At 33.4% G+C, this 14795-nt stretch overlaps 2 protein-coding genes across 2 annotated transcripts in view; one reads left to right on the forward strand and one right to left on the reverse strand.

Annotated features, from left to right (window-relative positions):
- The window catches only part of LOC129795731 (40S ribosomal protein S10b-like), a 575051-nt gene that overhangs the window by 297096 nt on the left and 263160 nt on the right, over nucleotides 1-14795 (forward strand). The window lies entirely within an intron of this gene.
- On the reverse strand, nucleotides 13388-14178 carry LOC129794441 (gustatory receptor for bitter taste 66a-like). Its single transcript, XM_055835193.1, has 2 exons — nucleotides 13609-14178; nucleotides 13388-13537 (listed from the first exon to the last, which is right to left on the reverse strand). Exons 1-2 carry the CDS (start codon nucleotides 14176-14178, stop codon nucleotides 13388-13390), a joined length of 720 nt encoding a protein of 239 aa, XP_055691168.1.

Here is a 14795-nt window from a genome sequence, read left to right on the forward strand (position 1 = left end):
GTTGTTTCATTTGCAATTTAATATTCGAATTTCAAACTCACTTTATCCCCTACAACACAACTAGTTGCTTTAATATGATTTGAAAATGAAATCCTTTTGAGTTCGTTGAGCTAAAGAAGTTTGTTTATTTAATCTTCTCAAGAGCTCTGATTTATTTTGCAGTGAAATTGAGAAAGGTACTTGTATTGTGATTTTATTTGATATTTTTAAATATAATTCTGTAGTCAGATAGTAAGAAACTGATTTTTGAACTTTTCAGCGACGCTTTGATAAATTTAAGAACTTAAATTTGTCAATGGGATGATATTCTCAGTCTGCCCCCATTGTGTATTCACTTTTTATTTTTAAATTATTGTATAGAACATTTTCAAAAAAGTCAAGAACAGTGAAGCCAACTTCCCGGAAAATCGCTGGGAAATTTCGAATTTTTCCGTTTTAATTGTCATCCAGAAAATCTAGAAAATTCCTTTCTATGTCATATAAAAGCTGTGTTAAGGCGTAACATTATATATACAATACATACATTGAGAAAAAAATGGGGAATTTTTTCAAATTCTCCTTCCGGTGAGCGTCGATATACTATTATATATACATACACTACCCGTCAAAAGTTTCCGGGCAAGCAAAAATTCTGTATTTTTGAAGGTAAATTTCAAGTGGCTATATCTCCGGCTGTGGTTAAGCGATTTTCAAAAATTTACCAGTTTTGGAAAGGTACATTTCTCACCTTTCCAAAACTGGTAAATTTTTGAAAATCGATCAACCCGTTATTTCTTGGCAGCCAGTTTGGTAAATCTAGGCGAAATAATTTTTTTCACGATTTTACAAATTTTGACTTTGACCTTTTGCATCTCGGCCGATAGTACACCGATATTGACGAATAAAGTATCATTGGAAAGGTAATTTGATTCCCTTTCAAAATCTGATAAATTTTTGAAAATCGGTCAAGCGGTTCAGTCGTGACAAACTTTCTAGTCGACCATGCAGAAAAAAATGTATTTATTTTAATTGTCCTACAGTTGGAAACTTTCGAGATTTTCCGAGTACAACCCTAATTGAAGGAAATTTTTAAATTAGTTATTTTCATAATTTCAACTGCTATTTGTGTTTAAAGATTTGAATAAAAAAAAGTATTACGAGGCATCGTATATTAGGGTCTCTAATTCTTAAAATTCATAACCTTAATTTGTTTGATTTTTCCCTCAATTTGTGGTTAAATTTTAAGCCATTTAAGACGTTTACAGAATTTTTTATATTTTAAAAATTGTATATAGTCTTATTTTCACAATAAAAGTGATTTTTTTAAAATAATTCCCAACGAATTGATTAAAATAAGCCAAAAATTCACAGAAGCATTTTTAAAATAACTTAATTATCTGTTTTTAAATTTTTAAAACATTTCAAAACATCACTTTCTTTGAATTTTTTTTTAAATTTCATAATATCCATTTGAATGAAAAAAATATATAAAGAAAACCTTTAACTAATACATCTCTTTTAAAATTTAGCCACAATTCTTCGTAAATTACACAACGAAAATAAATAAATAAAAGTATAAAATAACAAATTTTCAACAAGCAAACAATTTGCCACACATCAGTAGCAGAATATAATTGAATTTCAGAGAATAAACACCATGAAATTGGTTTCATGTAGAAATTTACTTTCGTCTGGGGTGAAGTTCTGGTTCACCTCGGAATACAAATTAATTACACAGAATGATTGACAAAGAAAGTGATTAATTAGCTGGCATGGAAAGTCATGAATAGAGATGGAACCACATGAAAGGCTCATTGACAGGGCATATACGACAAAAACCAGCGGTGGTGTGACTGTGCTGTCTCTTGCACTGACGCAATTATAATTAAATGCATTTTCCACTTTTTCTGTAGTTAATGGCTTTTCTGTAATGTATACATATTTGAGTTCATTTGTGAGAGGACAAAGTAAATGAAATTTTTTGCATCTTCACATAAAGCTTTGATTATTTGTCTCAATCTCTGATATTCTTCTTTCAATTTAATTTAAATGAAAATTCACTATATTCTACGTTAAATTCAAAAATACATCTCAGATATAATTTTTCCTGCAGCATAAGCAATATTCATATTGATTGGAGAGACCAATTATGATATGCTGAAAATGAATAGAGAATTTCCAAGAATTCCTCTCAATTAAGCTAATTTTCCAATGAAACTCCTCATCGGGGGTATCGCCATTGTTGATGTTTGCCCAGAGAAATCACCCTCAATGGAGCAATTTTCTCGAGAACTCCTTCAAATACCCTCGAGGATTTCCGGTTGGAGCGTGAGCTAAAAATTAAATTCATCCACACCACCTTGATAGAAAGGATGCCTGAGCTGTCGTGGAAGAATTATCAATTTTATGGTGCATGTTCAATTTAGCAATATCGCACCGGGATGCTCCAGACACTTTTGATGATTCATGCTGTGAAAAGTTTTTACCCTCACTCTGGGTGTGAGGGGGAAAAAGGCACCCTCAGAAAAGGAAGGGTGAAAAATACCCCAAGAGTTCTTGAAGACTCACTCAAAAGGAACCTTCTTCCTCCCCTCTTCTCGTACACCGACATCCCCCTCATGGTTGATGTCATTTCGACGCTTTGATAGAACTCCCCCTTCTTACACCGAAGCTCCCTTCCGCAGTCTCCACATCAAACCCTCTCCGCGTTCGGTTTGAATGTACGAAAATGCGCCCCATCATTGTGGAATCATCTTGTGAAACACGAGGCGATTCTGCGGTACTTGGGTGATCCCACCACCACCCCCACGGGTATCGATAGCAGCCAGGGCGTGGTGTGTAGGAGGGAATGCCTTGAGGGGTGAATACGGAATATAAGTGATATGTCATCATTATTTTGATATTATATCATATTTAGCTTTTAAGCCACGTTTTTATAGCCGCCACCACCGTTTGTTATACGATATGAACTCGTTATACAGTCGATAGGAGTATCTCCTGTATCATAGCTCCCTAAGACTAGGCTAGACGAAAAAAAGAGTGTGTGTGTACCATGGATGGGTGGGTGGGTGGTTTATGAGAAAACACAACTTGCCTCCTAGCTTTTGATCCTTTCGCTTTATTGTTACAACCTACATATGGGAGGATGCGATGTTACACGAAGGTGGAGGCGCGACGTATATCTTGTTATGAGTACAACAGGGTGGGTAAATCAACGGAATTTACATGTACACCACAAACTTATTAATGAATGGAAATATGTAGGCAACATTTTTTTTTATGTTGCTCACAAAAAGGAAAATTTTACATATTTTACAGGAATAAGAGGACTTAACGTTACAACCCTTTTAGTAGGTTACGTACTGATTGTATATTTTCTTCCTTTGAATCCTTCCTTTAATATTTTAAGGACCGATAGTTTTAAATTCAAACTTTGATTATAATTTTCGAACAAAAAGGAAACGCTTTTTTTAAAATTTTCTTTGGACGAACTTGAAGAAGTTAATTAAAATTCCATATTTATTTAAAAACTTATCATGATAAGTAGAATTTATTCTGTTAAAATTTAAAACTCGAAATGTCCACAATGGCCAGATCGGCCAGATAAATCCTTAAAGTGTTAAAAACGTTAAAGTAAATAAATTTTCATCAATATTTCTAAAAACTCAATAAAAGTTAATTTTTATTTATTTTAATTTCGTTGTAAAATAAATAAAATTGACTGAGCTTTGCTGTGATGTAGGTAATGTAAAGTACATAACCTCAGTTTTATGTTTTTTTTTTTTTAATTAATTATTCAGTACATTATCAAAAAATTCTATTCAAAACGTTCCTTCATAGTCAAAATCGTTTCTTAACTTCCTTAACCCTAAAATATAATTAGAATCTGTCTTTTTTATTTCTGATTTTTATTGCAAAGATTTAAACTTTCAAAAGAATCATAAAACTTTATTAAAAATTCCCTGAAATTCTTGTAGTACACCACATCCCTTGATTTGTACCCACCTTGTCATGCAAACAAGGGCAAAGATATCTATTTCTTCCTACATCATCCCGTACATTTTGCATGAAATGAGATACTCTCCCACATGAAATTTCATTCAAAAAGTCTCTCCCCTCTTATGCACCCCCCGGACCATCAAAAAATAATTCATATTTGATAAGGAGAACAATAGAATCACATATGTAATGCGGAATAAGGAAAATTTTGCATTTCTCCACGGAAAATGTATTTCTGCTTGCACATATTTTCACCCCTTGAGGCATCACGTATAAAATATGTTATTGGATGAAACAAAAGAGGATGTCCCCATAGGGGTAGGAATTTTAAGCACCAAAAACAAGCTAACATAATTTCATAAAAATCACCATTTGGCTTCCACATTCTTGCTATGGGGGATGTTGGCTTTTTGTTTTTATACCAGCACCCCCGAAAAATATTCTCCAAACCAAACTGAATTATTTGACAACAATATTACAATTTTCCATCCCCTTTTCTATTTGATTATTATGTATTTTTCCTCTTGTGTGTGTGCAAAGTAATTTTCCCCAATTATCCTTAATTGTATATACAGAGAGAGAGAGAGAGTGAAAGGGATGGTGTGAGGCTTTTCACAAGAATCAAGGGAGAAAACACCCTCAGACCGTACGACCAAGTGATAATGGAGACTTTTTTTTGTATTACGCGCGTATTTCCCTCCGACAAAAGGCTTTTCCGAGAGGGGACCACCAAATTTTGGACTCATTAAAAATCTTCTCAAATTCATTGCAAATGCTTCCAATTTTCTTCTCTCGCAGCAAACAACCCCAGAAGGTTGATTAATTGCGTGAATTTTGGCATATGCCGAGCATACGTAATGTGAGGCAGTGCCTGCCGTGGAAAAGGGGTGCACAGGGTTGTGTGGATTAAAGTGATACGGGAGAGAGTGACAACTATTTCGGAATATTATAATTTTATTTAAAGACATGATCCCCTCTTTCGTAATAAATCATTCTGCCACTCGTGTATTAATTTTCGCACGCTTCCCTTTGAGCATGGCATCTCTCTAGAGCAAGTGTCGGTTATTGCTTGAATTAACGCCAGGGAGTTTTAATTATTAATTTATCAATTATGTACTACCTACTAGTAGCTGCTGCTTCCTATAAAAAGTCTGAGAGAGCAAAGAGAAAGTTTGTAATAAATTGAATTATTTTAATTCAAATTATAGAGAAATATTAGTATTTCCCTTGGAGTAAAACACCAACTATTAATTTAAACTTTCTAATTAATTAGATGTTATTTCTTACTTTTTTAAATGACTTTTTTTATGGTATATAACACACTTTATAGGTCTCAATAGGATAACCTTTTGATTTTTCAATTAACTCTAAAAAAATATATTTTTTTTTAAAGAAATGTTAAGGAGTTCATTAAGTTTTATGTTCTTGATATAATTGGAAATTAAATTAGAAAAATATATTTCAGAGGGTCAAAATCTCATGCTCCTATCAAAGTCGAATAAAGGGTTTGATTCTGTAAATAATCTTTTCTTTTTGTATAACTTAAAAATTCTTATAAGATTCTTATAAGATTTTTCATAGAATACCAAAAATTTTATAACTGAAAAATTGTGAGAAGAAAAGATATTTTTAACGCAATATTTATAAAAGTAAAAAAAAATAATATTTCTTAGCAATTTCTTCTAATTTTTCAGAAGGAATAAGAAATGTAAAAAAAAACTTTTAGATCTCTAATTATATAAATAAGACACATTTCAATAAAAAATATTTCGAAGATTTAAAATAAAATATTTCAAAAATATTGTTTTAGAATTGAATTTTCGAAAACAAATTTAAGAAATTAAAATAATTCACGAAAATGTCAAAAACAAAATTCTAGGAAATTTGAGTAACTGAAAGCGCTAAGAAACAACATGAAGGATATAACGTATTTAGAGAAAAGTTCCTTTGACACAAGAAAGTTAACTTTTTCACCAACATCTTTTAATTCAATTTAAAAATTCTATTATTTTCCGCATAGAAAACCATTGTATTAAGAAGGAAGGAGACATTCATTAAAATTTTTAACCCAAGGCACGATTCTTCCGGCACCAGCCATTCTTTTCCACAATAATATAACAAAATGGAAAAGCAAGTTGAAAACAATAATTTGAATGAAATTACTATTACAAAGAAACTTTTCACTCGTACCAGTCTTTTCCAGTGTTGAAGAATTTCATTTGAATTTAATATAAAATGTTTCCATAAATTGAAATAATTATGAGGGTTGCCTTGAAGCTTTGACGAAATCCAATTGTAGGGGGGCTGAAAAGGATTGGCGGTGAGGGTTGGGGGCTTTCTACTTGGATTGTGTTTTGCATACGTCGCTTTTGCATCAACATTGTTATTATGAAGTGAGTATGACGGGATGACACGAATTTCTATCACAGCGATATAACCCAGAGGAGAGATATATAGTCTCTCCCACATTTCGTGTTGCTTGTCTACTTGTACTGTTCACCCCTTTTGCATGCACACCATGTGAATTAACCACGTCTTTCCAACTATCTCCCTGTGTTATGTACAAGACAACATGGTGAAGTTATGTACTGCACATTCTCCATAATACAAAATCAGTGGGTGGATGTGGAATCATTCACTATATTTTGCTAAGAAGTCAAAAAAATATTGAGTTGTCTTTCTCATTTTCATCAGGTCCTTAAGGGGTGTTTATCTGTCGAATATTTTGATTTTTTTTTCCGAATCTCAACGAATAATCTGAATCTTGACGAAGAGTCTGCATTTCCTTGATGAATAATCTGAATTCGAACTAACAATCCAAATCATTTTGACAAAAAAAAATCTGAATCTCAACGAATAATCTAAATTTTAAAAAAATAATTCATATGTTCTTAATGAATTATCTGAATCTAAAGAAAATTCGATTCCATTTGACAAAAAATACGAAATTTAACGAAAAACCGAATTTTGATAAATAATCCAAATGTTCTTAACGGATAATCATGTTTTCGAAGAATGATCTAAATTTCAAGTAATAATTCGATTTTTTACGCGAATAATCAGAATCCTTACGAAAAATACAAATCTTCACGAATAATACGACGATTTTCATTCAGATAAACACCCCTTGTCCTTAAAAGATTAATTTCTTTCTGGATCATCAAATAAGCTCTAAGCCAAAAGCTAAATACTTTTAAAATTACTTTCTTATTTTAAAAACAATCTTAAATCTAAATCTTTCATTAATTTCATTACAGCCCCAGAATGAATAGAGTCCTTTGTTGTTAACTCCACATGCACAAAATGAATTTCAATATTATGCCCAAAAAACTTCCCCAAAGCTATTGAATTTATATTCCATCCCCTTTACAAATTGATCAAAGTTCTGATGCATATGCTGCATAAGAGATTAATCACAAACCTCTAAGGGGTTTGTCTCCTCTACTACATCTACCATATCATTTAGTATCATTTATAATTGTCAACCGCCCCCCGCAATGCTGGCCTTAAAACGTTTTCCATTTTCCGCACGTTTGCTATTTAATTGTTTATCAGAAATGTATATGCTCAACATAAATACTATAAACAAAAATAGAGGAAAAAAAAGGATTTTAAAAAGAGTTTTTGAAAGAAAAACTGGACTAGTTAATCGAACTCTTCCAATGGGAAGATTTAAAAGAAAAGCACAAGCGGATGTTTCAACATCCAGAAGATTTTCCGCGCGCTCATGAACAAGTCATGCTGATATGAGATTCCCAGGACAAATCCATAAATTTCCACAAAACACTCACAGCCCGCAGTGTCCATAAACACTAAATAACCGAGTTTTGAGTGCTCTAGATGGCTCTTCGGGGGTCGTAGTAGTGGAGTCTTCCTTCCACCGCAATAAACCTTTTGCTAGTTTGACCTTCTCAGGGCTGCTTTTGGGTGGTCATGCAACGCAAAGCCACAGAGTCTAAATCGGCTTTTGTCGAGTGAGAAATTTCAAATTGTTCAACGGTCCTGGAGGCTGATGGTCTGGTCAGTGATGCGAGGGATGGGGATACGTATCTCTCCAAGCGGACTTTACCAGTGGTACGGTCTGTAGTGGCCAAGGAGATCGCATTAAATGCACGTGCATCGATAGGATTTCAGTCCATCCACACATCCAATATTACTTCACATTGGGAATCCTCTGCTAACGAGCATACAGCATTGTACTGGACCCAATGTCTTTTGGATTCAACTGCGCCGAACTATTTTTCCTTTCTTGAACCTTTTTTTTTAATATTTTTTGTTTATGTCTCATATTTACGCAAAATTGTAATGTAAAAAATACTTTTAAAAAATATTGATAGAACAATCTGTAAGAGATCTATGTTTTCTGCTATTTTAAGATTAAGATTTAACTTATTAAACTTTCTTACAATTAAGCTGCAGTCGATAAGAAAAGAAAAATAAATGAGAAATATTAATATTTTTAAGAAAATAGTAGTAAAATTGGGTAAAATTCAATTTAAAAATAATTAACTTTAGTGATCGTAGAGTCGATAGATTCTTTTGCTTAATGTGCAAAAATTATTAATAAACGGACAGAGCACTAGGTGAACAGATTTTTAAAAAAAATAGTTTTCCTTTTTTTATCTTTTAAAATTCATTTTTTTAATGATGTCTTTTAATGAGGCTTCCGGTGTTCGTCAGAGGAAAATTCCTGCTCACCCAAGGAAAAGCAGCAATTTATGCCAAAGCTTTCGAGCCTAATAGTGGCTCTTCTTCAGTGGCTGAAAGGACACATTTATTTCCACCACTATTAGGCTCGAAAGCTTTGGCATAAATTGCTGCTTTTCCTTGGGTGAGTGGGAATTTTCCTCTGACGAACACCGGAAGCCTCTTGCAAAAAGTTTAATTGGCGAATAAAGGAAGTCTTTTACAAATTTCTGGACAAAATTTCAAGAAAATTGATAAAGAATTTTTTTTGATAACTTTAAATAAATTTCCTGGCAAAATCTGAGTTTAATAATCGCAAAAAAAAATCTCAAACATTTGAAAAAAATCTTTGGCCACCTAATTGTGATACGGCGCAATCCTTCCTAATACAGAAGGCAAACCCGCTAATGCAGTACGCGAGAAATTGATGGGAGATTACGTAAGATGGGTGGTGGGTGTTGTTGGGCGAATGGAAGTGACTGCTGCTGACGCTGTGAGTTGGAAATTTAATCAAATACCAATAAGTTTAATCTTTGCTATCTACACATAGTATTACAAAGAAGGGCGAAAGTGCCAAAATCGTTTCGGCCCTTCCTCATTTGAGGGGAAGGTAGATGGCGCATGAGGTCTTTTTAAGGAAATTTGGGGGTAAGCGAAATGCAAGGAGGACCTTCCTCCCATTCACAAGATCATTTGCTCTCGAGCGCTCATGGTGATCACTTGAAGGGTCGCATGAGCTGAGCGTTTTTTCTATATGGACTTTTTTCTATATGGACTTTTTTCTGTATGAACTTTTTTTTTTGTACCTACGGTGAGTGGGTTGCAGAAGAGGTGCACAAAAAAGGGCTGAAGGAAGAAAAATGTACACGGAGTTGAGTTTAGATCTTGCAACATTTTTGGTTGTACATGAGTGGGAATGAACAGAAATACATTTTCTTTCCCTTTTGCACAATGAGATCTTCCAAAGTCTCGAAGAGCACAAATTTTGTCTTTTCGAGCAAAATTCTGCCTCAAACACGCTGGCTCACTCAACACAAGCTGATATTGCTACTAATGAATTTAAAATTTGCAATAGAAAACTTTTATTTACTTTTTCTTTTAGTTTTTTACAAGTTTTTTCAATCTCTTTTTAAGTCAACTTTGAATCAAAAATTTACTTTTAAAGGTTAGTAAAATAAAAGAAAAAAAATAAATTAAAAAAATTGAGTTGATTGAAATATAATAATTAATCAATATTTGGCTAGACCAGAGTAATATAAATTCTATTTGTCGGTTTAACGAACAAAGTAAACACAATCTTTTATACTTTTCAGCGATGTTTCGGCATATTTTTTGTCGCATCTTTAGGATTTATAAGTGTGAAATCGTATGGATTATCGGACAGAAAAATTTATATAATAAATAAATTAGAAAAATTGGGGCTCACGATCTGACGTCTGGGGCTGGGGCAAATTAAGGCAAGATATTGTCCTCGATTGGTCAATCTAATACGATATTTTCTGTCTTACAATTTTTTAATGCCATTCGAGGGAATATGAGTTTTTTGAGCATTTCCTATCTTTCCACTTTTGCTTTTCGTGAAAGTCGATGGATAAATATAGTCACCGGTGGGGTAAATTAGGTTGATGATATTTTCCGATATTTGAAATGATTTTTCACCTAAGATATTAATTGCAGTCTCTAATCTAACCTCTCATCTTTTAATTCGTTACAAATCCGTGGTGTTCTAACCACTAAAGTAGAGAATTACACAAATATATCAATCATGGCATTTTTCGAATGGAAGGCTAGAAAATACCTATCTATCTATATAATAAAGAAAGGTCTGTTTGTTGGTAATCTTCGTGTCTGTACAGCTATAGAAATCTACACCGTTTGACCGATCGCGATGAAATTTGGTGCAGAGGCTTCTTATAACAGGCGATTTCGAGTGGCCGTACTTATTCCCCTTTAAACTCCATTCAAGTACATAGCCTAATTTTTAGATAAAGATTTGAATCTCTATTCGTTAATATATTCCGCCACAATAAATTTTTATCTAAAATTTGCAACTAATCCCCGCGAAGCGAGGCGAGGTAAATTGGAGCGAAGCAAGCAACTCCATACTGTTTACATTAGCGACTAAATTCGCCCCAATTGACATGTTCAGGTTAAAATAATTATACTGAGAAATCCCTTTAAGTTAGTAAAAACCACTCATCCGTTTCGTATTCTGCACTACCCAGTTAATGAAGAAATATAAAGATTTAAAAAGCGCTAAAAGAAAAATATTTAAGAATATTTTTTTCTTAACACGCGAAAAGTATTTTTGGAAGCCTCAAAAAAATTCTTTTTTTATTCTTAAAATATTAATCTGACTATCTTTCCAACATATGATGTACTCGATGTACTACTTCAAACACAATTATAAATCCTAAATTCCAAGTAGCACTATGCTGAAACATCGCTGAAAATTATAAAAAGTTTTGTTCACTTTGTTTTTTAAACGCCTTAACCCTCCGTACTGTGACCAAAACACTTACGTGCATTACAATGGGGTAGGTGACTGACCCCATAGAATTTTTTGCAAAAAAGCAAAATCTTTCAGTCAAATGAGCTTTAATAGACTCCTTGGTACTCCCTAATAAGTCTTTTATCCATTTTGAACACAAAAATAAATTTTTCAATGGATTTTTTGATGATTTTTTTCAATAATTTTTTGAGGTTAGAATCTTCTAGAAAGAGACAAATAGTGACAAAGTGAAGAGAAAATGGAATTTTGACTGTTACAACAATTTTTGAATTCCCTCTTTTTATATTTTTTCCTTATAACTTTTATTCTGGTGGTCGGATTGACCTGAAATTTTTACACAATCTTCTCAGATAACCAAAAAACTTATTTCTCAAAGCTTGGTTCTATATCTCTAAGAACTAAGGCGTAATAATTCGAAATATAGCTCTAGGGTTGGTCACCTACCCCTCATAGTATACGGAGGGTTAAACCCGCAAATAGAATTTTTCTATTATTCTGGTCTAGCCAAATATTGATTAATTATTATATTTTAATCAATTCAATTTCATTTTTTGAATTTAATTTTTTAAAATTAGATACCTATATATTTTTTTAATTTACCTAATATTTTCACGGAGTTTTCAAAATTATTATTTTACTAACCTTTAAAAGTAAATTTTTGATTCAAAGTTGTCTTAAAAAGAGATTGAAAAAACTTCTAAAAAATAAAAAAAAAAGTAAATAAAAGTTTATATTGAGTATTTTAAATTCGTTAGTAACAATATCAGCTCGTCTCGAATGAGCTAGCGTGTTTGAGGCAGAATTTTGCTCGAAAAGACAAAATTTGTGTTCTTCAAGACTTTGGAAGATCTCATTGTGCAAAAGGGAAAGAAAATGTATTTCTGTTCATTCCCACTCATGTACAACCAAAAATGTTGCAAGATCTGAACTCAACTCCGTGTACATTTTTCTTCCTTCAGCCCTTTTTTGTGCACCTCTTCTGCAACCCACTCTTCAGTTTATACAGAAAAAAGTCCATATAGAAAAAAGTCCATATAGAAAAAACGCTCAGCTCATGCGACCCTTCAAGTGATCACCATGAGCGCTCGAGAGCAAATGATCTTGTGAATGGGAGGAAGGTCCTCCTTGCATTTCACTTACCCCCGAATTTGCACCAGTCCGCGCGCCATCTACGTTCCCCTCAAAAGAGGAAGGTACGGAACTCTTGGATTTTTTCATCCCTTCAGAGATTGTATTACTATATTAAATTGTTATACAATGGTTTAATCAAATATCAATGAATATTGTGTTTACTCGTGTGTATTTTCCAGTTTTCCCCTGACTGGGGTGTTTGTAACTTCCATTCACATACCCCAAAATCCAATCGAAATCACCCCTTCCGCACACCCTCCCCAATCTCCCAAATGGATTCCACATTCATTTTCATTTTTCCGCACAAATATCGATCTTTCCACCCGCACATACCATATTTCTGTGGGGGAGGAAAACTCAGCGGCTGCAATGCATTTACTTACCGTATTGCGTTTGTATTAAATAATAGACGACCGTGCAATCTATATTCATTTTCATCTCCAAATGTTCATGGTGGGTGTACTTTTCCACCCCCAGGGAGCAGTTTTTTTTTCGTTGTTGTTCATACCCATCTGCCAAAACACAAGGCCCAATCCTCTATGTTTATTGCAATAATTCCCACTCTGATGATTCTCTTTTTTTTTTAGGGAGAAATTGGGATTTTTTTTTCAGATCACAGATATATGGATTTGTACAATAAAATAGGAAAATTTTATAACCCCTAGTTCGTGGATATATTGGGGTTTATTTGCCAGATTGGCATAAAAAAATGAAACCAGGAAAAATCTTTTATATTCTCCTCGCTCCGGACTTTAAATGGAATAAACTTTTTCAATTTAAAATAAAATTTAATTTATAAACTGACTAAAAAATATGTAAAAATATTTAATTTTATAAGGGGGAGGAAAATTTTGTACCTGTACTTAAATATTTCTTGATTTTAAAATTGCATGAATATTAAGGAATTTTTAAAAGACTATTAAAGTAGCAAATATCTCCGTAATTTACTCTATTTCACTTAAATTCAAACGATAAAAAAAATCAAAGAAAAAGAATTAGAAAATGTTTAATTAAAGAAAAACATTGAGCTGATTACATTTCATTAAATGATGCTATAGCGAGAGACTATAAGATAGAGCCTCACACTGCCAAGTCGAATTGGATCATAATGACGAGGAAACTCAAAATGGAGCTGAGACTTGAGGCAATCAGGGTGTAGTCCAGCGGGAACATGCCACAAATCGTAATATCCAATTTATTCTGGACAACCTGAATGGAGAAAATGTCCACCTGAAAGCAACAAAGGCAATTGTGGAATGTCTACTCTCGTGCCAAATGCAATTTTGGCCATTTAAACTCACGGATTTCTTGAGGCGTCCATCCACGTGAACTGTTGGGAATTTATGTAGCAGCCTTCCTGTTCTCCGGCTCTCCTTCATCGCCGACTTTGCGGATTTTGCATGAAAGAAGAGATCCATGTACTGGAAGTAGGCATAGAGGAGGCTGTAGATGTAGATACTCCAATTGGCTTTGATCTCATTTCGATAGCTCTCCCTAATGGCCACATAGAGGTAGAATAGTTGAGACATTGAGTTCATGAAGCCAATTATCACGAAGATTAACATCTGAATGGCGTAGACTGCATTTAGGTTCTTCATCATAGTACAGATCCAGTTATGACACCAACATAGTTTATCCAGGATGTCTGAATAGTCTGAATATTTCTCTATTTGAGAGTCATTCTTTGGAGGTTGTTGCTTACTTGTTTCTTCGACTGCCTCCTCGATGATTTGATTGATAAGTTTGAAATATAGTTCAGTTCGAAGTAGTCCCAAGAAGAAGAAGTTAGCAGCGAAAGTTTGGACACAGTACGGGCAGAAGAAAGTAAATGCTGTTGACCATGTTCCTGATGTTCGCAGCAATTTATTCATTTCTCCAATATATAATGAACCGATTATCAAACATAAAGTTGTCAGTATGAATGCCTTTCTAAAGTACTGAATTACAAAATGCCAAACAAATTTTGGTGCATGTGCAGAGGTTAAAGGTAATAGAATGTCGTAAAGTTTATCATTTCCATTAATAATGTTTATGAGTCGTTTTGTTCTGAAGCTATGTATCAGGTATACTAAAATGATTGATATGTAGTTCATTGTGACCTGCAGAATTGTAACAAATCCCTGAACAGATCTCAATTCAATGGTACCATCGAATAAACTCATTTGAATAAAGGCAAAGGGATAGAGAAAGAGAAGGCACACAGCTAAGAAAATTGACCAAATGCGTCCAATTGAATTGACGGTGTAAATTCCAGATGAAAAATCATATTTTATCACCACTAAACCAAGTATTGTGCCGATACCGAAATTAAACAAAAATATGAGCGATGATACGATTTTAAGAGGTGTCGAAAGTTTTGAAAAAATTGCAAAAGTTTTTCTTCTTAAAGGAACTTTGTTGCTTTCTTCATTCATCCTTCTCTAAATTGTTCTAAGCTAAAACTAATCCGTACGAAGTAACTAATCCGTTCTATACTCTTTACCAATGA

Source organism: Lutzomyia longipalpis, chromosome 4, assembly GCF_024334085.1.
Source record: "Lutzomyia longipalpis isolate SR_M1_2022 chromosome 4, ASM2433408v1".
NCBI classification, from domain to species: domain Eukaryota; kingdom Metazoa; phylum Arthropoda; class Insecta; order Diptera; family Psychodidae; genus Lutzomyia; species Lutzomyia longipalpis.

What these genes read in the sequence shown, in the direction of transcription:
- LOC129794441 (XM_055835193.1), bottom strand. Translation starts at nt 14,178, where the DNA reads ATGAATAAATTGCTGCGAACATCAGGAACATGGTCAACAGCATTTACT. An exon ending in ATGGACGCCTCAAGAAATCC is followed by an intron (nt 13,538 to 13,608) that starts GTGAGTTTAAAT and finishes TGTTGCTTTCAG; the next exon opens with GTGGACATTTTCTCCATTCA.